This window comes from Haplochromis burtoni, unplaced genomic scaffold (assembly GCF_018398535.1).
Source record: "Haplochromis burtoni strain Fernald_Lab_line unplaced genomic scaffold, NCSU_Asbu1 Contig_346, whole genome shotgun sequence".
NCBI lineage: Eukaryota > Metazoa > Chordata > Actinopteri > Cichliformes > Cichlidae > Haplochromis > Haplochromis burtoni.
The window spans coordinates 238,482-264,668 of NW_024582707.1; the positions used below are offsets into that span (position 1 = coordinate 238,482).

Here is a 26,187-nt window from a genome sequence, read left to right on the forward strand (position 1 = left end):
TAAAATCAATGCAGAAAACAGCTTTTAGATGGTGTGTGTGGCCTGTGATGGTGGGATCGATCATAGATGGGAAAAACACAGCAAATAGTTTGCCCGAAAGTTCAATATCTGTGATGAAAGTCTCCGTCGCCTTCAAATGGATTTCTAAACAGTGTCAGATCTTAGAAAAAGAACAACCAAGTCCAGAGAAAAAGTTTGCTGGAAAAAAAAACATTTAGATGATGTGACTTCACACTCCTCTGAGAGGTTATTACACCATTATATACCCTAATGGACTCCATCTCTATTATGCTGGCAACAGCACTTCAGCTGAAAGTTCTCAGCGAGTTTGTTTCATGTGATATACATCAAACACATTTACACTGAAACTGCAGCTTGTGATTAGCATGAATTAATTTCATATCAATTCTATACAACGCATAAAGAGAATTTATAGCAGGAAGTCGTGCTGGCGTACATTAACTTTTGTTGTTTTGAATAGGTACAAAATAATACCCTGGTGCTAAGTGCTCTTAGCAACAGCCTGGGTCATCTATTGAGTACATGCATTTCATAAAAATGTCTTTACAACCACAATAATTTTGGCCATAATGACCACTACATAGCCCACTGTAGCTGACTTTAGACAGATGCTGGGCAAAGTGCAAAAACCTCCAACCCATATTTTTAAGCTCCTGTGCAAATAGCCGTCAGAACAGAAGATAGTTGGACATTTGCTCTGAAAGCTATTTGGAAAACGAATGTGACTTTTTTCTATTTTGTAAGAGGAACTGGCTCTGGCAACATTTTAAAACACTGATCGAAGGAAACCACAAGATACTTTTAAAAAAATTGATAAAGGATTTTCTGGGTAAGGTAAAGTAATTTATCTTAGCAGGCTTCCTTAGATAAGACCAAACTAAGCTATGACTTATACCTATATAAGTAAGCTAAGTCTGATATAGAAGCTAAGCTTTTAAAGGACTGTCAAATAGAGCCAATACCTCATAGAAAAAAAAATATTTCTGGAGCAGAACGCCCCTCGAAGTATCCTTATTTTAAATTGTTTGGATCACAGTAATATACTGCACAGTGGTGTGGTTGTTACCAGTGTTGCTAACCAAAAGGTTTTGTGTTTGAATCCTTGGACCCTCCCGTGTGGAGTTTGCATGTTCTGCCTGCACCTGTGTGTAATCTGGATTCTCACCACAGTGGCTAGGTAAGTAAGAAAGTAAGGTTTATTTTTAAAGTACCTTTTACAAAAAGTGGTCAAAAAGCATTGTACACAAAATGGAGCAAAACTAAATAAGAAAACCTTAAATAACATAAAAACAATTGTGATTCAGAACAAATTCCATTAGAAAAAGAAACAACCTCTGCTCAAAAAACTGTGCTGTCTCTGTGCTGACCCTGCTGCAGACTGACTACACCCCACCCCACACCCCAGGACCTCTGGGATAGGCTCCAGCCCCTTAATTGGTGACCCTCAATTGAATTAGTAGGGAAAAATTGAGTGAATGGATGCATCAGAGTGCATCAGAGTTAAAATGTGCCATAGACACCTTGGGGTGAGGTTGGGTGAGGGCTGAGCTACCACTGCCAGAGTTTCTGAAAGTTTTCTGTGCTGCCTAGAAATCAGGATGCAGTCCACAGTGCTGCTTACTGATCACACAGCGATACTTCCCCAAATCAAATCATTTAAGTTTAAATCCCTTGAGTTATTCACAGAGAGTAAAACGAACCAAAGCAGTGGGCGTCTGAAATTTCCCCAGTATTAACAGAGGGCAGAAATCGTTCATGGGTCCAAACTGCAGTCAGTGTGAGACATCACATTGTTTACACTGAAGCCGAGAGCAGAGTAAATGTTTTTCATGTCATTCTTTTTATTTTTTCACAAGTATTGAGTATTTTCTATGTACATTTTATGACAGAGCAGACTCAAAATGATGATTTCCTTCCTGAAGAGTTAATCAATAATCTATGCTGCTCACATTATTAATACGAACCACAGAGTGATTGCAGGTCGCTTCTTGGTTCCCGTCCCCTCTGTGGACTTGTGCATGTAGCTCAAAACCTTTGATCATGTGGATTGTCTGCAATGCACAAACTGTACAACTGAGAAAGCAATTTTTCCTCATGTTATTTTTTCTAGCATACATGCATATATGTGCACTTCATATGTATAAAAATTAGCAACCTGACTGGTCTGAGTTCAAGTCCACAGCTGTCAGTATTTTTGCATGAGCTGGCTTTTAGTTTTGGCAAGATCTCACATAAAACATCAGAGGACAGTAGTTCATTTATGATTTACAGTTACACAAACTCATACTCACATACTTTACTTTAAAATATCTCATTTTTTCAAGCTAGTTTAAAACACTAAATTTTAACCCCATCTCCCTGGCACAGGTAACAAAGTCTCATACAAAACATGACCTAAAAAAAAAAGAAATCTTTTGATCTGAGCCAGTTCAACCACACAGTAGGTCTCAAATATTGTATCAGAGATTGCATGAGGTCTTCAAAGGAACCTAGTTAATACAATAATCTCAATAGTTTGCACAGAGGTCATTAATTCGAGTGAGAAAGGGGCAACAAGGTAAGAAGGGAGTGCAAAATTAGAAATTGTAAAGAAAAAAAACTCAGAAGGTGAGGCAAAAAAAAAGGGAAAAGGTGATACCGCAGAGGGGAGAATAAGAGGTGTGAAGGAGGAAAAGATAAGTGCAAATGACAAGAGAACAAAGTAAAGTTGAGACTGAAGGCAGCAGAAGAGGAGAGGAGCGAGGAATAGAAGCGATTCAAAGCAAAAAGAGGAAAAAAAGGGGAATGAAATCCCTCTTATGGGTGTTTGTGCCTCCTGAGAGGGTCACAGATTGAGGAGATGAGTGACCTTGTGGTCATCTGTCAGCCCCTCTGACTATGCTGGAGGCAGGATATCTCTCCAGGGAAAGGACACACTAGAACACACACACGCATGCACACACTTGAACTCACAAACCATCGTACAGTATACTGAGGAGAACATATGCATACTCCCACATTCTCACTCACACGTTTGCACAGGAACAAAACAAAAAGGATGAAATCATTTGGAGCACAACACAAAATACGTGTTGTGAGGCAACTGAAGAGAGACTGCACTCTTTGCAATGAACAAACAAGATCGCTTCATGTCACATCCTGAAGGCTTTCACTGTAAAAAACTGCTGCCGTCAACTTTTCTGTACTAGGCTGTCTCATACTGGTTCCCAGAGGTTTGTACACAGGCACAGTTTTACATATGTGACACTCACATGAGAGGAAAACATGTTTTTCTATAGATATTTTAAATGTAATATCGTGCACAGGCCAACAGACTGATTTTAAAGGACTTCAGACAGGGACAGGGATATCTGGCAGTAGTTAAAACTGCATCTCGTGCCCTTCATCAGCATGTAATCATGAAAACCATCAGCCTGCGGTCACCACTCAAAATGTATATAGAAAACTGAACAGTGAACAATTTTCATTACTATTTTATGCACATAAAAAACAAATGTAAAAAGGAAAATGTCTCTTTGAAAACGTTTGTTTCATGTTCTGTGCAGTCGCTCCAGAAATCAAATGGCTCTGCACATTATCAAAGGAAATTACATTAGCTACAATACTGAACTTTTTTTCCCTCCTATGATTACACTGTATTTGTTCTCAAGGTGCGAGGCCAGAGCTTCTTTTACACATATATATATATAGGATATATAAGATATATTTAAGATCACTTAGGCCTTAAACCTTTTCGCAGTGGGTCCCTTGCAATTATTTTAATGGGCTCTGGGGATCCTATGTTGTTATTAGGAGAGGAATGAAATGATCATCTTGGCTAAAGCAGCAGCTGACCACTAATACATTGTCTCATTATATCTTGTACTCTCATCTTGGATGGCAGCGCTGTGGCAAGGAAAGGCCCATTACGAGAGGAAGCTAGCATGAGGTAAGTAGTGCTCTTCATAATGTGTGGGACAAAGACACAACCTTTGTAGTTTAGCCTCTGTAACACCACCATAGTGGATTGTAAATCAAACAATCAATATGGGGCAGACTAAAGTGCAGACTTTCCGCTTTAATTCAAAGGGTTTTAGAAGTTTGTTTGCTCTGGGTTTTTTTGGGGTTTTTTTTTTTGCATGAATTGTTGAAGAATTACAGACATTTGAATCTACAGTCCCCCTTTTTTAGAAGTTCAAAATGAATGGGACAATGGATGTACAAGCTGTTTCTTGGCCAGTTAATGTCAGATAGGTTTGATAACTTTTAGAGGTCTGCAGAAGGGCAGGTCTGAACACCCAACAGATGCTCAAGAAAACTTGACCTTTGACCTTCACCTTGAGGTCGAGGTCACTGAGATTCTAACTGGTCCAAGATGTTTAGCAGATGAATCCATGGTATCAATTTCAAAATCCTAATCGCCTCGTTCTCGAGTTACCACTTCCACAAACTTGACTGTCCACCCCGTCTGCCCGCCCGCCGGCATGGTGACAACACCCCAGTCGGCATGTTTATGCTGAGGGATAAAAAAGGAAGTGTCGAGCTCTCCAGGGCCAAAATAATAAAATACAACCTGACACACTATTTAATAACAAAAACTCAATATCCTACATAATCAATCAAAAACCACTATCTTTGGCTCCTCAGTCACTAACACTGGAATTGAACAGATAACGGACAATTAACAGGTAACAACTGGCAGTATTTGTGATGAGGGGTGTGGCAGACCCAGTCTGAAACCAGTGGATCTGACACTATGATAAAATAGTACAAAGCATTAAATATGACAGTATTAAGTGGTCTTTTCATATCACCAGGAACTTTAATATTGCTTAAAGATAAACAGACACTATATGTACAGCTGCAGAGCGTGCATTAAGCAGACATGTCTTGGTACAATATTTTTCAGCTGCTGTTGCCTTTGGGTCAATCGAACTTGCTCACTGCCAGGTAGATCCCACTTTTCCTCTCTTGCCTCCTTGCCAGTAGTGTTCGCATCTCTCTCTACACCTCCTCCATTTTGCTCTCCTGCAGTGTATTTTCTGCATGTTTCCATCCTGCTTGACTGTGTTGGCTTCTTCCTCTCACTTCCCACCCCTGAAGAAAACTCTCTGTTGAGTTTGGACACACTGAAGCGTTTCTGTTGTTGTTTACTGGGAAAACAGCGCAGTGAGACTTCTGAATCAAATTGTGAAGCCCATGAAGGTTCCAGTCCTGTACTGCTTATTAAAATATGGCAAGTGCCCAATATGGGAGTGTCTCTAACATTTTAAAATCTGGGAAGCAGATATTTTATCAGCCTTGTTTTATGGCGAGCCAACACATGTTGGCCTGGTTAGCATGCTGAATGCCAAAAGTTAAAATACCATTCGACACGCCGTGAAAGGAAGACTAAACGTAGACCAAACCTGACTCCAATCTGAGGAGGCCTGATTGTATATTTTACAGTATAGGAAAACAAATGACAAGGTCCTGTTCATTCCTGTTTATTTCCTCATGTTTATTTGGACGAAAAAGCCCCCCACAAGTGTTAGAGACATTATCAGACAGAAAACAAAATGTTTGTGTCTCACATATGCACGGTTTACATAAGCATTATTGTATTGTTGCTTAAACAACACAGAAAATCCCCAAACACTTGTGGACGTCATGGAGGAAGCTCGGGAAGAATGGAGGGCGGGTCAAGACAAAGGCAAAGAAAAGGCCAAGATTTTTTTATTATTATTGAAAAGTGGGAGTTTTTTGAATGCTATGCGCACACTAAACGTGGCGGTTTAAAAATGGATTACAATGCTTTGCTGAGGTAAATCAGAAATCTGTCTATCGCAGGAATCTGCAGCGTGCCGCGTTTACATCATTGCTCTGACGTTTCACCGGATTACTCATGTCGTGTGGGTTTGTGATCAGAACTCCAAACAAACAACCTGCAAAGGCAGCTGCTGAACACCGTCGCAGCAGGAGTTTTATCACAATCGTTTCTCAAACCTGGAATGCTAATTTGAGATAAAGACAAAACTCTGTAAACACATTACCTTGGAAACAAGCCCTTGGCAAAAGCCTTTTTTTTCTCCCCCCTCTGCTGCAATGCTGATGTTAATTTTCCACCGCTGCCTACAGGATTAGAAGTCATCAAAACGCGAGGAAGAGTTGCGAAACAGCGCTCACTGTTTTGAATCCAATTTCAACAATGTCTCATTTTTGAGCAGAGAGAAAATAATCAGCCTTTAGATTCCCATTTTGACTTGTTACAGTGCAATCTAATGAAAACATTAAAGATCTTTATGCTGTTAAGGAAATACAGGACAAACTGGCAGTGTTTCCAGTACCGTAGCAGGTATAAACCTTTCTATAAGCTCCCTGTGTTTCACTTTCTCCCTCCCCAGTTGATTCCCCATAACTCACTCACTACTTGTCCTCACTCCCTCCATCCATCTTTCCCTTTAACCTGTCCTCCCAAACCCTGTCACCTTTGCGACACTCATTTTCCTGTTTCTCTTCAATTTTCTCGCCCAAGTTTTACGGCCCTTTTCTCGCTCTTTCCCGTCCCTGCATCATCACCTCCCTCTCTCCTCCTCTGCCTCCATCCTTCTGTCTGTCTCTCGCTCGCTCGCTCTCCCTCTCTGACCCAGAGGGCCATGTTTCGCTGAAATCCAATCCTCTCTCTTTTTTAAACCTGCTGTTCCATTTCACTCCCATTTTGTCACACTGCAGTGCACACACAATACCCGCTCCTCCCTAATTTCAACTCTCCTCTCCGTCTCCTCACACACATACACAGATGTGATCACACTTTCATACACTGACATTAACAGACATTTGCGCAAAGGCATGAGAAAAATTGAAAAAGTGAGTGGGGGAGGGGGGAATCTTAATTAAGCCATCAATCAAGCTTGATGCTTATGATTGGATTCATACACAAGCGCCCATACACACCTTCCAAATCGCACGCCCACACTTGCAGCTCAGCGTCCATCCATCACAGCTTCACTGACTCCGTTCAACCTCAACTCAGAACCAATCACACAGAGGTTAGGGACTAACTTGTGCATGTGTGTGTATTTGCGTTACAGAAAGAGAACTGACACTGAAGTGCATCATGTCTGTAAAGCCCCTTTCAGCAGAGCTGTGGGAGAGGCAGAACACAGTGAACTGAGATCTGTACAGTTCACTGTCAAACAGTTCTGACTACTAATAGTATGTGATGGAGGGTCAGCGCCATTCTGAAACACCACGCACAAACACACACATCTCTTTTAGTACTTTAGCAATGTTATTCTATTGAAGGCAGGAAAGATGGTTTTTATTTTACCTTTATTTTGAATAAATACGTCCAAAAGTACAGCAGGGAATACAATGCCTATGCAAAAAACATTTTTTAATATGTAATAAACACAATTTTCTTGTGAGACTGGAAGTAGCAAGACTTACTGACAGTTTTAGTGTAGTAGTGTTTCTTGGGATCCAAATAATAATGCATGTATAGTTTATTAACAGTATCACCGCTGTTTGTCTTTTAGCTTTTTATTCAGTTTTAGTGTCGTAGCACAACCCGAGAAAGCATCAGTTATTCTTTGGTCCTGTTTTCCTTCACTCTGGTCCTTTCCCTTGTACTCTGTTATACAAATGATATGATATAAAGCAAATGTGTTTTAAAAGGTTTGGTCTATGAGCTAATGCGCGTCACTGAAAAATTACCCTGACATATCAGAGTGCTAACAATCCATCTGGTTTATTTGTTGCCCTGGTCAGATACTGAGCACAGAAAATCCTTTTTCTCTCTGTGATTCTCGCCACAACCAGATCCCGTCCTCTTACTGCTGTTTGAGAAAAAGAGCAGCTCCACACTGTATCCACTGGTTGGGGTTCGCTCCACAGGGCAGAGAGATGTGCGTGACCACCTTCACCCTCTCAGAGCTGGTATAGAGAGGCAGACAGATACTCTCCTCTGCTGCAGTGCAGGCAGCAACAGAGTTCTAGGATGAAGTAGAAATTTAGTGTATGAGCGTAAGTATGCACAAATACTGTATAGTCACAGAGTTTCATGCTAAATGATTAAAAATTGACATATCTCACGAACGTGATAACAAATAAATGACAACTTTCTGCCACTGCAATGTAACTGATTAGATAAAACATATAAAACTTCAGTCATTGGTCAGTGAAGACCTGGCAAACTCTGGTCACTAGGGAAAATGTGAATTCCTAGACCAGTTGGCGAGTGGTTGCTGGAACTTGCTGGCTGCCTCTAGGTTAAATCAGTCGCAAAGAGAGATCAAAGCAATTGCATTTCAGTGTAGCCTCTTTGCAACCAATCTCACAGCAACTACTCGCCAACCAGTCGAAAGGTCTCAAGACCAGCCTGTAGAGCCCAGTCAACCTCTTAAGTCTGACATCATTAGCCATTTCTTAGCCCAGCAAAGAAGGAGGATGAGGATTAACTTTTTTCCCCTCAATAAACGTTCATGTGCAGGTCCCCGATAGGCAGAGACAAATGCAATCACATGGTAAGAAGAAGACACCAAAAACTGACCCAACTTCAGCAAGAGAAGACCTGAGACGATCCATCTACAACATGAGTTTAGACATTAATATGCTGCTGCATGGTTTGGATGACTCGCTATGAACAATTCCTAAACCTAAGCTTGACGTCCACACTGAAATTTTAGTCAGAGCGATTCTTTTCTGGAGCACTCATATATTTGGTGTCCGGCAAACCAAGAGTCTGTGGGCTGTAGTTACGTGGAAGGGTTTTAAAAACTGACCATAAAGACATGTTGCACATGAATAGTGCTAATAAAAAGCCAGAGAGGCCGACGATGACCACTAATTCTTTTTAGGGACTGACAGAAGATTTTTAAGACCAATACTAATATTCGGTCTTTTACAAATATGGCAAACAGTCAAATGTTATTTATTTCATATGTTATTTATGAATTGTTACTAAAATAATTAACAATCCAAGTTAAAAATAAACATGTCTCAATGTCAACACTGAAGCTGTATAGCGCCCTCTGTTGGACAAACTATGCAACATCAACACTGAAAAATGTTCTAACGCAGTTGAAAGACGATCCTCTCGTCTCTTCATTACTTTTTAAATTAGTATTTAAACAGGCACTCCTGTCAAAAACATTTAAGATGATTACTGTCAGGTGCTGCACAGTGTGGTTCTCTCTTTTAAGAACACATGCATACCTGTGGAACCCAGGCCATGTAGCACGTAGGGACAGCTGACACGCTGGGAGAATCATGCTGGTTCTCACAAAGATGGACACCATCAAAACTGCAACCCTCCAACTGGAGACCTCCAATCTACAAAGAAAATGCAAATGATAAGATGAACAAGAGAAACAGACACGCGAAAATGGAACAACGGGAAAACAGCTACTCTGTGACTTAAACGCTGAACACTGGTGGGAGCCCTTCCCAGATTAACTAGCATGCTACATACTACATGAAAGAGACATCAAGTGAAGTCAGTCTAGTGACTCAGGGATTTTCCACAGTAGGACAGACAATAAAGGGAACTCTGGCGTCAAATCAGACACACACATACAAGTACTATATCACCATAATCTGGGAAAGAAAAACCCAGAGAGTGAGAGCAAGACACAAATCCAGAAAATGTTTCTGTGTGTGTGTGTGTGTGTGTGTGTGTGTGTGTGTGTGTGTGTGTGTGTGTGTGAGAGAGAGAGCTCATTGCTTCACAACAATTATATCCTTTCACTTTCTCTGTCAGACGTCTGAGTGTTTTCCCCTTCCCTCCCTGCAGCTGCAGCCTCTTTGTCAGCACCAACACCCTTTCCTTCTCTCTTTGTGTATTTTAACTAAGCGCATGTCAAACTGTGCCAATTTTTATTGGCATGAGAGCAATAGAAGTATTGCCTCAAAGTATTATATTAAAGACAGTCATATCACCCTTAAATCAGAGCATAAAATGAATAACTGATGACTGAGAGGAGTGCTGCACAGTTCTGTTTGGTCAGAAAGGACTAGAATTACACAATATATCCAAAACGCACCAGAGACCTGAGCTGGCTGCTGTCAGCAGCGGCCTTGTCCCTAATAAAGGCTTTATTCACACCAGGGGGATCTTTGCACATTTCCAAAAGTGCAGTTTGGGTTAGCTGAGTGATCCCCATGTCCCAAAATCAGGCATAATTCTGAGTAACGTACCCTTCTTAAAGAGTTGAGTTCTGGCACAATGGCTAATTCTTTGCTTTTCTTTTACCCCCAGTCTCTCCTTTTTCTTCAGTCTTGTAACTCCTGCCTCCTTATCTGCATCTGTATCTATTCTTGCTGTCTTCTCCTCCAATAATTATCACTCAGCCAGTGTACCTTGGTTATAGCACTTGTATTCTTCTGTAGATGGAGGTGAGGATCTGATGTTTGCATGCATGAGCAGTAGATGACTGGCTTTACCTTTACTTGTAGTTTTGCTTGTGCAATTGAACTCCTCCATGACGAAACAAACACCAAACTATCCATAGAACAGGACATGGTCCTTAAAAAAAGCAAAATGAATATATGTATTTTTAACATTGATATATACACTTATTCAATCCCCTATGAAGGTGTCCAGTGTGTGTGTGTGTGTGTGTGTGTGTGTGTGTGTTACCTGGCAGTTTCCTGTCTCAAAGCATTAAGAAAGGTATCAGGGTGAAATAGCTCAGATAGATCTAGGATGTCTGACAGGAGTGCCTGTCTATTTGCACGTTCCACCCAACTCTATATGAAAAGAAAGACAGAGAAACAGAAACAGAGAGATGTGTAGACGCAAAGATTAATGAGCCAAATACTTTGCAAATTACAAATAAAGACTCAAAGCTAACACATAATGCAGGCATAAAATCTGTTACACAAAGGCATCACACAGTTTTATGTCACATGGAAATACGACACAGATTTGAATTCTAAAAAACGTGTTTACGTTACATGCTTGTGCTTCTCATAAAATAAAACATACAGTTAGATCCATGTGCTTTTGGGGTTTTTTTTTGTGTGTACCAGAGCTTATTCTAGTTTCAGTTAAATAATGACTATGGGCTTAAAGTGTAGCACAGCTTTAATTGGAGGGGTTGAACAAAAAAACCAAACACAAACAAAAAGTGCATGAACCACAGTAGGTGTCTTTATAAACAGAGGCTCAGATGTAATTGGATACATAATTATAAAGCTGTTTTATGGCCAAGTGTGGGCTACATTTTTTTCATAAATTAGGTAGGTCAGAGGTCCGGATATAAGCTGAAGAGTGGAAGCTGTTTGGGTTAATCCAAAATATGCTGTCAAAGGAGCACTCACTGCAGGAGGAACAGGCCGTCCTCAGGCTACATACACTAAACAAATCCAACAGAGAGGTAGCAGGGACTTTAGGAGTGGTCAGATCAAGAATTGAGTGCATTTGGGACACACCGGTGAGCACCGCAACATAAAAAGGTTTAGACATCCACTGAAGATAACAGTGCCAGATGACCACAGGGTCCTTTCCTATGAAAAAAACCCTTTAGAACATTCAGCCGAGTGGAAGGACAGTCTCCAGGAGGGGACATATCATTATCCAGGTCTACCATAAAGAGAAGCATATTCATTACAAGATGCAAACCAGTCACCAGCCTCAAAACAGAAAGAACATATTAGACTTTTCCATAAACACAGCGTAGGACTTTGTTCATTTAAAAACTGCATTTTATATTTGTTTGGGTCATCTTTCTCTAAAATTAAAGCTTGTTGTGATGATCTGAAACAGGTGAATGTGACAAATATGAAAAAAACAAAAAAAAACAAAAGAAAACGAAGAAATCAGGAAGGGGGCAAATAGTTGCAATCCATCAGGTTTTGAGAAGTAAATTAGCGGAATATTCTGCACAGTTAATCACCTGGTCTGAGTCGATCAACAACAACTGAATGGAGCAGCAGTAATGGCCAAAAACACACACACACAGCAGGAAAACCATCATTTGGGGAGGGCCACGAGTGCCACACTTCAGGGGATCATTTAAAGAAAAGGATTTTTACAAAGTATTTATTAATATGTTGATTTGTCCAATTACATATTGAACCTCTAAAAACACCGAACTGTTCAGAAAAACATTTCAGCTAATATTTTTATTCAAACCTTTAAATAAAAGGTGAAAGGTTGAGATTCAAAGTCATATTCATCATGTAACTGTAACTTGACCACATTTTGGTGAACAGCTAAAATAATAAATAATGTCACAGTCCAAAAACACATGGACCCAGCATGTGTCTTTCAGTGGAATGGTTCCTAAATTGGACAGAGTAATTTTTGTCTCAGTTATTGTGTATTTGTGAAGTGAAGCCAAAGGGTTACAAAGGAGAGAATAAAATGCACAGCCTAATGTGGCTAATAGACCATTTAATGCCTCACCTTTTTATCACCGCATCAACAAGCTGATAAAACTGGAACACCAATTATGCACTAATGGGAACATAATACACATACAGACGCACGCCCACAAACCTTGCAAAGCCCAACGCCATTTTATGAGCGCGTGGACAGGGTTAGTGGTGTACATTTACTGAAGCACTATTCTGAGGTACAGTTTTAATGTACTTGATTAAGGTATTTCTATGTAACGCCATTTCTATTTCTATCTTTCTCTTTTAAGTAATGAGTATGTGTTTCAGCACTTTGTAAGAGAGTAATTAAATACAAAACAACGTGTGGTGCTGCTTTTCCCAAACTATATCTGTACAAGGTCTGCGCATGAGACCAAAAACCATGCAGAATATTTTCTACAGCAATTTCTTAACTGTATTTATAATCAAGTATTAAGATTTGCCACCCCAACTTTAAAAATAATCCTGGAAACACTCCCAGATTCTTGGGTTTTGTGCAAAAACAGTAAAATAAAATAAATGCTTAACCCAGACAAACTGATGTTAAACATAATTCTTTGTGTAACTCTGCACAGATGGACTTGGAGCTTTGTTAGCCCCGTCCAATATGTTGATGCAGTCTGCTATATTCAGCAACATCTGCTTTGATTAGATGTCGGCCATCTATTGTGTCACAACAAAAAGGGATAAAAAAAAAAATTATTAAATTGTGTGGCAAACAAAAATACTTTATTACTGGTAAATGTTGCAGAGCACAACTGATTTCACTGTGCTTTTAAACTTTATAAATACAAAAGATTATTTAAGCCCGATTGGCTTCAGCTCTAAGATTTAATGTCAACTGAAGAAAAATGCTGACAAATGGAGGCAGAATGAGCAAACATTTTATCTGTCCAATAGAGATCCAATCTCTTTTATTAATAGATTCACTTTTACCACAGAATCAGTCTGCACTGGCTTTAGAGATAAACTGAGATGAGCTTTATGTCAAGAAGAAATGTGCATAAATCCTAGCTTCACATACACACAAGTACACACTTGCAACTGGGCGCATGTGGGCACATATAATCAAAGCGAGGCATGCACCAAGAAAGATTTGGGTGCATTAATAATAAAGCGAACTGAGTTGTGCTGATGTTGCTCATGCTATTTGTGTGTATATACTGTATGTGTGCAAGCATTTGAGTGCTGTCAAGGTCGTCCTGTTCGTCTGGGTGCACTGCTGTGCTGTTGGCTTTTTATTCTTCAGCAGCTCCACACAGCTGCAGCTCTGGAAGAGTCCGCCTTTATTGCGCTGATTAGCTAATAGAATACAGACATGCTGCAAACAGAGATATCACTCAGTGCTGATGGGCAGAAACAGACAGTTAAGGACAGCGCAGCCTCTAGACAGACACATACTAAGACAGATGGAGTGTAGGTAGACAGGGAGGCTAGAAGACAGGGCAAAAAAAAGAGAAAAAACAAAAATCGAGTATCAGGCAGACATACACGCAAACAGATGGGTAGACAGGCAGGCCAGCAGACAGACAGAGGCAGGGAGGCTCGCCCACGCAGATAATGAAATGCATCCACACAGAAATAATTTCTGAACGTGAGGGTGTATGTGTGCATTCTAGTCTGCCAGAACATATTGAAGTACAGTCAGACACAGTTGAGCGGAGATAGAGAGGAATTTTCGCCAGAACCCTTATTTCCTGGAACCAACCTAAGGCTGACACTTCCCAGAACCTCCTGCTTTTATAGAATAATCCCCTTTTATTTATGTACCCCTATTGAAAACAACAAGAAATTTTCTGGCAGCGTTTTAATAAACACATTGCCTAGACCACCCTGTATGTCATAACGTAAAATTCAGCTTAAAGGCCTCTTGTTGTTTTGAGATCCGTTTATAAAAAGTGGAATTCCACTTCATATTTTATGATCTCTGAAATGCGAGGTTCTCTTTAAATCCTTTGGAATTAAAATTTTTAGAAAAGAAATCTGTTAATATTCATCACTGCTGAATGACAAAGCTCTGGGTAGGATAAATGCATGATGAATTTAAATGGATCCCTCAAAGGCTGATTAGAAAACTCTTATACTTCTTAAGTCTCCTTCTGTTGAGAGCAGCACTACAGAGGATTCTCAAGGCCATCTCAATTTTTAACTTAGGCCATCAGAAAATACCATGTGTTGTTGAGGACAAAGGTGCTCTTATAGTAGTGCGCTCTTGTGAATTTCAGCCCGTGAAGAAATAATAAAAACTAAATGATAACAACTGTTACACACTAAGGTGCAAAGCCTTTTTCTTTTGCTTCTATGGAGCCACAATTTCTTTTCATTTTTCAAAGTGATCTCAAGCAATAGTTCTTCACATTTTTTTGAAGGTCTTTCAGTGTTTTTCTTTGGGCATTGGCTGCTTTTACGCTCAGTTTCACTGCAGTCCTTGTGCCTGACCATTTTCAGGGAAATGTTTGGGTTTCTTTTTGGTTGTCAAGCCACTTAAACACTGACCTATTATTCATTCATGTGTAGAAAATTACACCTAACATTAAGAGATAAACCTGTGCAAAGAACCAACACATTATTTACAAAAGTGGAAAAGACAACACATATATTTGCACGAACAAGGTGATTCCAAAAGAACAATTAGCCAAAAACGTGCCATATCTCGGAACGGTGTATAGAGTTTCGTTAAAAAGCCTGAGCGAACTGGGTAAGTAGAGTACAGGACTGTCACAGTCCTCTATTTCATCTGACCCTTCAGTTGATCCATCTACTGAAGCCTCATCAGAATTGCTCTCTGTGGAAGGGGAGCTATCAAGGAGCCATTCTTGAGGAAGGGAAACAGGGAGAAAATGCTTAGGTATGCTAAATTACTGGACTGAAAATCAGTGCCAATAGGTCTTTTGGAGTAATGGATCCAAATTAGAAATTTGGACAACAGCGAGTGTATATAGCCATTTATAATACATGATTGAAGCTCTGACATGTGGCTGTATTTCAGCCAGTGGGGTTTGGGATCTTGCCAAAATTTTATGTAATTTTTCAACACTGCAAAGTACTATCAGATAATGAACCACCATGCAATACTATCTGGAAAGCGTCTGATTGGCAACAGTTTAAATTTTCAAGCATGATAATGATCCCAAACACACTGCCAGTGTAGTAAAAACATACCTGGAGAGTAGAAACACACAGTAGAACACTATCAGTCATGGACTGGCATTCCCAGAATACCGACTTGAACATTATTGAAGCAGTGTGGAATCATCTTTATAGAGAAGAGAACAAAAGGAAGCCAACATCCAAAGAAGAGCTTTGAATATCCTTCAAGAAGCCTGGAGACCTATTCCAGAAGACTACTTAAAGAAATTACAAGAAAGCCTGCCTAAAGGTGTTCAGGCTGTGTTTCAGAATAAAGGTGGCCATAACAAATACTGAGCTTTGTGCCAACTCTTTTTTTTGACTTATGTACTGATTTTCCATATATTTCGGCACCCATTTCCCATTGTAGCATTAAGCCTCAAAACATTTGCACTTTTCCATCCATCCATTCTCTTCCTTTTATCCTTTTCAGGGTTGTGGGGGTGCTGGAGGCTATTCCAGCTGTCTTAGGGCGAGAGGCAGGGTACATCCAGTACAGGTCGTCAGTCTGTCACAGGGCTAACATATAGACACACACAACTATTCGCACTCACATTCACACAGGGCAATTTAGGGTTTTCAATTATACTAACTCCATGTCTTTGGACTGTGGGAGGAAACCAGAGTATCTGGAGAGAACCCACGCACGAAGAATGCACTATATTTGTCATGTATTGCATAGCATGTTAATAGATGTTTGTCTGCTTTTTATAAATATTCTTTTTGTGACTGTGGTGAAAAGCAGGTTCCTAAAGAAAGACAGCAGATTATGTCTTTTTGCTATACCATCCATCACGTGTTACCTGTATGGCGAGGGCCCGTGTTACTACTGCTCTGAGGTACTGCATTGGCTCCTCTGGTCCCTCCCATTTATTCTGCCATGTTAAAGGACACTGAGACAAGAGGAAACAAGCACAGAGAATAAAGGTCAATGCAAGCAATAATAAAAGCAAAAATCACAAAAATGAGTATAAGCAAAAGAGTGATGTAAACCATGTTTTTTAAAAAACAAAACAAACAAAAACAAAACAGGGGTACTCTGCAGGTTTACTCTGCCACTATGTGAACCTGCCTCTATTTCCTTCTCCTAACCATGCTGGCAGCCAAGCCACAGTTAATCTGCAGGAGGACTGCAGCAACATCAGCCCCTGTCGAGTTGCCTTGACACGATTCAAAATACAAATTTAACAATATGTGTAAGTCACTGAAGGGCACGCTGCGCCCAGCTACATCCTCACTGTGGTCCAGCTAAAATGCAATCTATATTTAAGTTTCTGTGATGTCACTGGTGACATGCCCTCAATTTCCTCAATCCTCAATTTCTGTCATGACATGCAAAAAAGTTACAGCTGGGTGATACTGAGATAAATCTCAGGCACTATTTTATATATTGTAAAAATACTGAATATATTTGTGACTTGTTACAATGCTAACTTAAACTTTACAAGTGAAAAATACTCTTGTGTTCATAAACAGTACTGTTTGTCTGTCTCCTGATGTAAGTAACTGTTGCAGATCCACAGACAGTCTTGTCTGTGCAGCAATATCTGTAATGTCTTAATTTGGAAGTCACAGACAAATGTAAAATGTTTGCAGGGTTGGGAAAGGAAAGCTTTCTCAAGAGAAGAATGTTAACTCCTGAACACGTTAGGCCGTGTATGTTTCCGTTAAACAGAGATCAAAGATTTGACGCACACACACATGCACAAACATGCACAGCAGGCGGCTGAGAATTGAGAATTTGGTGGTATTTAGGCATGAAAGCCATAATGGAAATAAAAGAGACTTTGCATGTCTCTCAGCTGCAAGTCAACCATTCACTCACTCACTCTCCTGCTGCGGGGATGGGTGTGTGTATGTATGTGTGTGTGTTGCACTGAAGTGTCTTAGGAGGAAAAACATGCTGGTTTAAGTTAAGTCACTGCCATTTGTAGGGTACAAATAAGTGTAAAATGCTGTTTTAATTATTATTTTTTAACAAGATAAGGGTGGCAGAAAACAGAGACACAAACCAAATGTATACAGGAGTGCAATCAATATACACCAATCAGACATAACATCATAACCACCTACCTAATATTGTATTGGCACCCCTTTCACTCAATTGAATCCTGGATGCTCAATTGATTGAAATCTGGGGAATTCAGAGGCCAAGTCTGCACCTCATACTTGTTGTTGTGCTCTTCAAACCATTCCTGATCCATTTTTGCTTTGTGGCATGCCACATTATCCTGCTGAAAGAGGCCACAGCCATCAGGGATTACCTGATATGTTAATGAAAGTGTGTACAATGTCTGCAACAATGCTTAGGTAGGTGGCAGGAGCCAAGATTTCCTACCAGAACATTGCCCAAAGCAGCAAACTGCCTCTGCTGGCTTTCCTTTTTTCTGCATCCTGGTGCCTCCTCCCCAAGCGAGCAGTGAACACACACCCGGGTCATGCACATGATATGCATCAGACCAGGCCAACTTCTTCCGTTTCTCCATGGTCTAGTTCTGATACTTATGTGCCATTGCTGGGGCTTTCAGCAGTGGATATGGGTCAGCATAAGCACCCCGACAGATTTATCCCGCTCACTAACAGGTGCCATAATGAAGAGAAAATCTGTCTTAATCACGTCACCTGTAAGTGGTCTGATAAGTGGCCTGATCGATGTATGTGTTGATAATATGTTGAATAACTACTTTTTGGTTACAAACCCAAGCTACTATGATGATGATTAGTATTGGCCTGCGAATTACTACAAGTGGTACTGAAAATCTAACTGATACCAGAGATTACTTCACCTTTAATCAAAAAGCCATTTCCTCATCGGTCACCATGTCCTGATAATCATGCTCTTTCTACCAAATGAAGGTAGGGGTAACACTTTTTCTGTCTTGCAGCACTGCTTATGACTCTCATACAACCCAAGCCCCCCATCAGAAAGTAGGTAGTTTAGGTTCTTTCCAATCATGTAATTATTTTTTACTGCACAGCTGAGAGAAAGGGCAGCAGAGCTGATCCCCTCAGAACTGTGTCTGCTACACTTTTACATTATCACAACCATAAATGGAGCATTTTTCAAATGCATAAATCGCATCATCAGCTCATTCTAACCTTCTCTGATTTAAATGGGGTTAATTAGTAACAGTCGGTTATAATAGAAGCCCAAATGCAAAATGGCATTAATCCATGTGATCTGCTCATTGTATGCAACAGTATTTCCTGTAAAGACTCCAATCTAATTCATATTCTGTTTTGTTATAAAAGACACTAAATGCTCACTTAACTGTGTATCTGTATGTAATTAGGATTTTTTCCAGCAATATTTAAAAAATTTAATGTGTAATACAAATTCAAGGCCTTACCTTAAGAAGCACCCGCTTTTATTTTACCAGTGCTATATCTGATCTCATATTTTAATTTTCTGCTTGTGTAAAAATGCTTCTGTTTGGTTCAATTTTCAGTGACATTTGTAGTAGTAGTAGTGCCCAGTCGCAACATAAGAACTTTAACAAAAAGAAAAGAAAAACAAACAAACAACCCCCCCCCCCCCCCCCAAAACAGTGATTTTCTCAGCACCAAACCTGGCCACAGTGAGACAGAAAAACTCCTCAGTCAGGCACATGGAGGACAGCCAACTGCCTTGAACTTTTGGTGTGAGGGAAGAATATCATTGTCTGTTTAGTTTGCCCCCCTGGAAACCTTGGCTTTATATAGTCATAAATAACTGAAGCTGTACATACGTAATTACTTACTGCTTGGACAGCGATAAAGTTTCTTTAAATTACTGAGGTTAAATATAATGTTAGAACCAAATATTATAGTCACGTACTGTAGCATTGCAGGGAGAATCGCATTTAGGCCAATTCACTCAGGGGCTTCTTGTCAGTGATGTAAAAATACTGCCAGCTAGGGTCACAGAAGTCATCAGGTGTTTGTTAAAAAATTTAGCTGCCAGTAAATTCGATGTATGCCGAGAATTTTGTGTTTCTGCAAAATGTGCAGCAGGAAACATAACAGCTGCTGCTGCTTTTTCTATGGTTCAACAACCTTTTTATACTCTAGGCAATATCTTTTTTGGCAAAACTCTGATTTAGTTGTCAAGAAATGCTCCCTCTCTGGGAGAAGCTTCACATCAGAGAGCTTCAAACAATATTGTGGGTCAAAATGAATGATCTTTTTTTAATATAAAAAAAGAAAAAAGCTATGATAAAAAATTATGACACTGAAAAAATTCTCCTGATCTATACAGCTAACAAAATGCATTTCTGTCTTTAACAAACAAGTAAAACACAGTATCTTGATTATGCATATTACAGAAATTAAATCTTTAGACAGGCCATAAAGGAAAAGGCTCAGAATAGGCTGAACAGAACTCTTATAAAACTTGTATAAAAACTGTGATTGCATCTGTTTCATATACAGCACTGAGGAGTTACATAGGTCAGTTAAAATGGACGACAAGGTATGATCTTTTAGGAAAACAATGTACATAATGTTAAAGGTTAAACACTTAAAAGTGGAAATCAGACTTTAAAAAAAAAAAGTTTTTATTTAGACCATAGTGTGCTAAAAGCTGATGGACAGTGTTTTGGGGTTTTTTGTGATACAGAATTATAATTGAGATATAAATTAGATGTATATTAGAGATATAATTATAAATTATAAAACAAATGGCTTTGTTTTATTTTATACATTTGTACAGTTCCCATTGATAACTGACTTAATTGTAATTACATATATTTTTAAACCACTAACATATTTTATTATTTGGAAATTCGGAATAGATTTTAAATATCAGAACATGATAAAAAGTCCAGTCTTTAGTAGGTCTTATAAGGTACACATAACCTGAGATGAACTACAAAGCATTACACATTACACAGTGACATTTATTAAAACAAACAAACTACCCAAAATGTAGAAGACGTGTGGAAAACGAAGTAGACCCTTCTTGTTTCAATAGCAATTAAGAGGGTAAGTACCAGCAAGGTGGTAATAAACCAATGCAGAGTGGTCATCAGCAAGTACGAACATCTCTATAAAAGCAAAGGTTCTGGCAGTTTGCTGGTCTGGAGCATGTTAAAAGAAGCTTTTGTTGTTGCCCATCAATCTAGGAAGATCTATTGATAAAGTCTATCTATTGATAAAGATTATTCACAAGTGGAAAACATTCAAAATTGCTGCCAATCTTCCCATCAGTGAACATCTCAGCAACTTCCCCCAAAAATCACACCGTGCAATGCTCAGAGAAACTGCAAAAGGGTTGGATCATAGATTCTATAGGTTTCAGAATATTATCTGTTGTTCTTTGAATAAATGAGACCAAAGTCGAGATGTTTGGCCATAATTTTGTTTGGAGAAAATCATACACAATATATCGGCACAAACACTAACTGTCAAGAATGGTGACAGAAGGGCGATAATTTTGGCTTGTTCTGAAGCCACAGGACCTGTGCATATTGAAGTCATTGAGTTGACAGTCAAATCCTTTGTATACGAGTCAAATATGATACCGTCTGTCTGACAGCTTAAGCTTGGCCAAATTGAGTCCTGAAACAGGTCAGTGATCCCAACCGCAGCAGCAAACAGCAGCGGTCTGAGTCAAACTCCAAACCACAACAGGAAAGAAACACGTAAATCCCCGCAAATGTCAATGAACTGAAGCAACATCATAAAGAAGCATGTGCCAAGATATCTCCACAATGATGTGAAATACTGATACCGTCAGCTAAAAGTGGTTCTTTGGGCTACTGGCTCACTGGGTGTTACTTGTCTTACACACACCGTTTCTAATTTTTGGCATAATTTTTGTTAAACAAACAATGACACAATGAAATATGTTGCGAGCTGTTGTTTATCTGAAATTGCATTTTCCTAATTTGCCTGGTAAGAACCACATGATTTTTATTATGTCCTGATAATATAAAAACCTTAGAATAGACAGAGGGTGCACTTTACTTTTACCATAACTGCATATTAAAAGAAGAAGCTAGTAAGATAGAGAAAATGTAAGGAAATCAAAGATTGGAAAATGTGACAGATAAAGACTGGAGCTGGTCGAGAGGGCAACGGAGATACGACTAAAAAAAACTGCTGATTAATACAAAAAGAGAGAGAAGGCAAGCAGCGAAACAGGAATTATGCCCAAGGCTTCTCTCTGGAGATTACACATAGAAGGAGTGAAAGGTTGGATGTGTCTCTTCTTCTCTACCTCATAATATCCCCTTTGTCCCCAACTCAGCCTGAGGACATACAAGGATACATATTGTGTTTGCTACATGTCTACATGTCAGCTCTGTATACTGTGTATGGGCCTGTCCCTGTGGCCTTCATTTCACCACAGAATAAAAAGAATTGCAGTCCCCCTCTAAAACAATATGGTAAAAAGAAAGCTTTACTTTACATTGTCACTGTCACTGAAGACAGAGCTAACTGTGTATTTTATGGTAAGAGTTAGAAACCTTCAGCAGCATTGTAGAAAGATTTAAGATAAATGTGAGTTAAAAGATGCATTGCATACAGCATTTGGGACTCTGTGTGCATTTGTAATACTATCAGGGTAAGGCCTTCCATTTTATTTTCAATTGTATTCCACATTTATTGCACTAAGCCCCATTTAATAAATCATCATGAGAAACATTAAAAAAAACTCTAGATAACACATGTACTCAAAAGCATAAAATAGCGCATAGAGTGTTAGGGTTGAGTTTCTCTGTCTTTTGCCTGTCTTACCTCTTGATTTAGTAGGGCAGTGGCCAGTTTCTGGACTTCTGGAGTTAATAGTTGAGTCCCTCGGATGACCTTGCTCAGTGCGGCCAGGGACTGGTGTATACTCTGTGATGACACTTACAGTTTACATACAGTACATACTGTGCAAAAAAATACAATCATTAAAGTCATCAAACTCATTAAAGATATATGCTGTACACTCAAGCCCCAAAATACCATGACATTCATTCACATGATCCTGACCACAACTGTATGTTTCATAATGAGGCAAATGGCTATTGGATGCAGGTAGTGATCAAGCCTGCTTCCACTGATTGCCTTGGTTCATTTAACCCCCCCCAACAAACAGATAACTGTGAGTGTCTAGAAATGAATAAAACTATTCCATGAGATAAGTAACATACTTAAACAATCAATGAAGGGAAATTAGCTTATGCATCTCCATGGCTTTTAATCTTAATCAGTTTTTTCAGAAGAAACAAAGCAAGCTTTATTTACATACAAGTCTCAGTCTTTTACTCCATGTTGAATTAAACACGGTGAGTACCACTACCTAACCCCCCCCCCAAAAAAAAAAAAAAAGTATTCGGATACTGTAATTATGTGGTAGCCCATTTTGAATGTAGCTATCATTTCTAATGTTTTTACCCACCTGGACCAAGCGGATGGCATTGAACTGTTCCAGAGAAATGAATGAAAGGACTGGTGATTTCTGACTCTCTGTAGGTGGGTCCACCTTCTGGTGGATTAGTGTAGAGCCCTGATAGATGAGAGACATGAGAGAAACTATGAGAGAGCTATAGCTATTTGAGTCTACTTGTTCCAATACAGAAATGATCACTGTACATCAATGTGAAGTTGTTCAACGTGATCACCTTCATCCTATGAAAAAATATTTCTCTGACGAGTGCTCTCTTTCAAGATTACAATGCTCTCATCTGTAGTTAACTGTATATAAATTGCACTGACGTGAAATGACAGTGCTCTGTACCACAATCATCGAAACAGAATGAGGGGATGGTTCCACCCAGTAGAGTTCATAAGACTTTCTGAGGGGCTTTTAATGTGTTCTAGTTCAGTGTATGGAACTTAATGTTGATTTCTCATTTCATTTGCAACATGTATTGTCTACATAATACTCAGAGTAAGATGTATGTTCACTTTAGGAACTCCTGCTACATTAGCATGCTATCTTTCCCCCCTTATACAGTACAATGGTAAAATATTATCTATGGATTTCCATATGGATCATTGTATATATGCATATACTAAATTCCTACAGTAACATTATATTACTAAACAGAATTTCTTTTCTTGCTCCACACAGTGCAAACACAGGGGTGGAGGTTGAGCACTTGTTTACATTAGATAAACACTTTGTGTTCTGTATACAAAGTATACCATACAGTATACAAATAGGTTACAAAAAATATACAAATAAAAAATAGAAAAGCTTGGATTTTGTTGTAATCTATTAGAACCATCACACTCTATACCTGGATTCTATTTTGCTTTCCTTGCAACAACTCAGTTAGAGAAAGAGGCAAAAAAAGAGAGGAAGAGAAGGATAGCAGGACCAAGGGATGAAGACAGACAATGAAGAAAAAAGCTGGTTGGACGGGATTCAGATTGACTAGAGCTCAGCTATTGTTTCCATTTAAAAATGTAACTAAAAAGCCAAACAAACAGTCTCTGCTGTATCATGCTCTGCCCATGTCTTTCCAGACTACATAATGATTTGCCAAAAATAAATGTGTCTGTACATTTCCACACACACGCACACCTCTCACATATTTTCCACAAACCATAAAGGTTTGCACACACAACCAATGCACACGTGCAAGTACGTGCATTTAAATGGCACACTGGGAAGTTCAGATCCACTGAGGGTCAAACAACAAGGTTGGTTGATGACAAAGGGATAGTTAATTGAAAGCAGCCAGAGGTTGATTGTGATCTATGGAAAGCTTGCTGGTGACATAATGGCAACAATTAACACAGTTAACCATTTTCCTTTCAGTAAGTACAAAACAACTCCATCTACAAGAGACTGAAAGAGCAAGAAGAGAGACAGAAAGAGAGGAGACATAAGTGTAAATGAGAGAGAAGGAGACAGTAAGCATGTGTGCTTGACAGCATGAGAGGCAGAGAGAGGAGACTGATACACGGTGACTAAATTGTTAAAGGTGGAGGCAGATGTCCTTTTAATTTGAAAACGTGCCAGTCTCCAAGCAACTGCACACAGCAGTACGTCTTGGCCAAGCAAGCCACTGTGTGTGACAGCCTTTGACAGCACTAGTAATATCCGATTACTTCCCACAACTTTTAATTAGGTGTCACGACCCTTGTTGTCTGTTGGTTTTGTTAAGTCCCTTTGTGTTCCTAGTTTTTCCATTACCCCCCTGCCTTCTGTATTCCCTGTCCCCTGTCTTCATGTTTAATGTTAGTCTTCATGCTTCAGTTATTTTAATTGTCTTTGTGGTAATGCTGTTTTACTTGGAAGGTTAATTGTCTCACCGTGGCTTTACTTCCTGCTTTTGGGTCTTTCCCTCTGCTGTGACCCTCATGTTGACCTGTGTTTGATTGTATTCAAATGTGAACAGTCTGCCCTGTCTGTGCATATAGCCTTGCCTCTCCCTTTCTCCATTTGCTTCCTGTATATCTACGTATTGTTCTTTTTTGTTGCCAACTGGACTGTGTGTTTCTCCAATTTTTGATCATTCAATAGTTTTCCTTTTTTTATTTAATTTGCCTCAGAGTCATGCACTTTGGACCTCCACCCATTTCTGATATTACAACTAGTTGTTGTTGATGTGCAGTGACAGTAGAAATGCTGCAGTATTAGTACGGTTTGACTTTTTAAAGTTAACTAAATCAAGGCAAATGAAGTCCTTTAAAGCTACAGATGCAGCTTTCCAATTTGGTTTGCAGGAAAAGGGCAACAAAAAGTAATGGGTCAATAAAAAGTCAATATGAAATGGTAAAGACAGCTAACCTGGTTGAGTTTCTTCCATAAGTTCAGGATAGGTGACAGTCCATTTGACCAGAGCTCCCTGTCAAACTTTGAACCTGTTGCAACTGAGCGACTCAGGATGCGCAGTTGAGAAATTACCTGTAAACAATTAAAACACAAAGAGTCAGTGGTATGCTGCATGTGCTCCTGTAAGAATAAACGGCCTATTTTTTTAAAACACCACCCATATAATTTGAAGTAGGCACATGAATTTTGACTCCCATATGTAAAACCCAAAACACTGTTTCAGGCCCTGTAATGTTGAAAAAAAGAAGAAGAAAAGAGAACCATAAACACGCCTCCTTACATACCTAATCAGCCAAGCTTAGCTTCAGGATTAGAATCTTGGACAGTACTTTTATCTAGACTCAGTGTGTCTGTGTGTGTGTTTTGTGATAGTGCAAGTTTCCACTTATGTCTGCGTTACAAGTAAAGCAGCTTGTCTGATAAATGACTTTCATTTGGTCCAGGAGAACTCTTTACTAACATTTGTTTTATCTTCTCTGCTCAGGAGGAAAACGGTATATATGTGCATTTGCACACATGTCTGTTCGAGTACATCAAAGAGGGAGATGAAGGTAGGATTAAAAAAATCCTAATCTAAAATTGAATTGACAGCAATATGAAGGAGGTTGATATCAAATATAAGGTGATTCAAATAGTAATTTAAATATATTAAGATAACCAAGATTTTAATAAGCTGAAATTTCTGCTATAATTGTCTGGGGATAAAAAGTTACTGGACATTATACAACTTCATGCAGTCAATTTACTCAGTTTTTCACATTATTTCAGTATAACAGTATTCTAGTTTAGGGTTGTTAATAAGTCAAGCTGATTGATAAATTGAGCATAACAGAGTGAAAATCACAGATGCCACAGAAGGCACAGATGTCATTATATCTAAATATATAATCAGAAATGAACAGAAGCAGTATACGAGAGAGCTTCTATGTGTATATGCAAGA

The 26,187-nt window shown here is 39.3% G+C and overlaps 1 protein-coding gene across 3 annotated transcripts in view; it reads right to left on the reverse strand.

Moving 5' to 3' along the window:
- Positions 1 to 952: 952 nt before the first annotated feature.
- LOC102291202 (cytoplasmic dynein 2 heavy chain 1) overlaps positions 953 to 26,187 on the reverse strand; it is a 136,882-nt gene continuing 111,647 nt past the window's right edge. For 2 of the 3 annotated variants that reach the window (XM_014340241.2, XM_005942797.3), the window contains exons 90-97: positions 25,202 to 25,318; positions 22,859 to 22,966; positions 22,210 to 22,311; positions 16,293 to 16,382; positions 10,619 to 10,728; positions 10,423 to 10,504; positions 9,196 to 9,312; positions 953 to 7,973 (exon numbers count right to left, since the gene is read on the reverse strand). In XM_014340241.2, coding sequence (XP_014195727.1) covers positions 7,812 to 7,973; positions 9,196 to 9,312; positions 10,423 to 10,504; positions 10,619 to 10,728; positions 16,293 to 16,382; positions 22,210 to 22,311; positions 22,859 to 22,966; positions 25,202 to 25,318 — 888 coding nt within the window. In that variant the 3' untranslated portion in view covers positions 953 to 7,811. The remainder of the gene's footprint in view (positions 7,974 to 9,195; positions 9,313 to 10,422; positions 10,505 to 10,618; positions 10,729 to 16,292; positions 16,383 to 22,209; positions 22,312 to 22,858; positions 22,967 to 25,201; positions 25,319 to 26,187) is intronic. The other variant, XM_014340242.2, reaches the window with a different exon arrangement.